Here is a 1475-nt window from a genome sequence, read left to right on the forward strand (position 1 = left end):
GATCCTCCAGCGCTGACTGGAGGAACGGACTGGGGAGGGGGCGGGCACAGCTGTCTCTGCCTCTAGATAGGCAGAGCCAGCTGGCAATCACTCAGCTGGGTGGATCTCGACAGCATTGTCAGGACCCCTCACAGCTGCGGCGGTCTCAGTATACCGCGAGCTGTAGCTCCCTATATACTGAGCTTAGGGTGACGGGAGGACGCTAGTTTATGTCCTCCCGTGACCCTTAGGGAAAAACACTGACCCCCATAGTTCTCCTTTTAAATATCATATATGTAAGATTGTACATTTTAGTGTAGCTTGGCTTCTTGTACTCTGCACAGCAGCACTTGGATTGGGGTGGAAAGGGCAGCACTCGGGGCAAATCAAGTGCACTGCATGCTCATGTGCTGACAAGGAATATGCTAACGAGAGGGGTGAGAGTATTACCAGGAAAGATAGAAAATGAACTTCCTCCTGATTGATCGCTAACACTTTCTCCCGTCTGTTATCCAGATCACAGTGCTCCAGCTCTCCGCTCTGCTAAAACAAGCCGATTCAAGCAAGAGAAAACTCACCTTGACCAGACTGGCCTCTGCGCCCGTCCCCTTCACCGTCCTCAGCCTGACTGGTAACCCCTGTAAGGAGGATTACCTGGCGGTGTGTGGCCTGAAGGTACGTGCCCCACGAACGATCATCTCCCTGCGCCATCCTCTCCATCGTATATAAGGTTTTCATGTCATCTTCTCTTTCCTCCAGGACTGTCACGTCCTCACGTTCAGCAGCTCAGGATCTGTGTCTGATCACCTGGTGCTGCATCCTCAGCTTGCAACCGGGAACTTCATCATCAAAGCCGTCTGGCTGCCCGGATCCCAGACCGAGCTGGCCATCGTCACCGCTGACTTTGTCAAGGTGAGTGCAGCTACCGCCATAGAGAGGTGTATGTGTGTGTGAAAATAACATTTAAAGATACACGGTATACTTGTGTTTAACGCGGGCTCCTTTTTTTTTTAGTTTAATAAGTATTGAATTGAAGAAAAAAGATGTTTCCACAGTGGGGTGTGCAAATACCCAAGGGGAAGGAGAAAAAGGGGGCTTTTAAGAAACAATTCCAGACCTCAAAGGTAAAATCTTAGAAAAACATTTATTTGGAATACCATTTTAAACATTATTTTAACATATAATGGGAGTCTGGGAGAAAGGTAGCAACATACCATGCTGCAAGAGCAGAATACTACAGCCTTTTAATTCAACAACGTCTGCCGCTATTGCTTCCCGCCTGACGGCCACAGTGTGCTTCTCCGACGCGACCTCCCTGTCTGTTTGTATGTGGCAGTCCATGCCCGATCAGATCAACTTCGGTCTCAATCTGAAACAGTTGCTTCCTTCTCATTATACCTCCGTACTTCTGATTAATTAATCGTGAAAAAGTGTATATATATGTGTGTATATATGTGTGTGTATATATATATATATATATATATATTCTTCCCCAG

At 47.4% G+C, this 1475-nt stretch overlaps 1 protein-coding gene across 1 annotated transcript in view; it reads left to right on the top strand.

The window, feature by feature from the left end:
* UBR4 (ubiquitin protein ligase E3 component n-recognin 4) overlaps nt 1-1475 on the top strand; it is a 103213-nt gene that overhangs the window by 47992 nt on the left and 53746 nt on the right. Inside the window, 2 exon segments of the mRNA XM_018558168.1 lie at nt 496-654; nt 739-891. Of these exon segments, the coding sequence (XP_018413670.1) occupies nt 496-654; nt 739-891 (312 nt within the window).

Source organism: Nanorana parkeri, unplaced genomic scaffold (genome assembly GCF_000935625.1).
Source record: "Nanorana parkeri isolate BGI_ZX_2015 unplaced genomic scaffold, ASM93562v1 scaffold323, whole genome shotgun sequence".
Lineage (NCBI taxonomy): Eukaryota > Metazoa > Chordata > Amphibia > Anura > Dicroglossidae > Nanorana > Nanorana parkeri.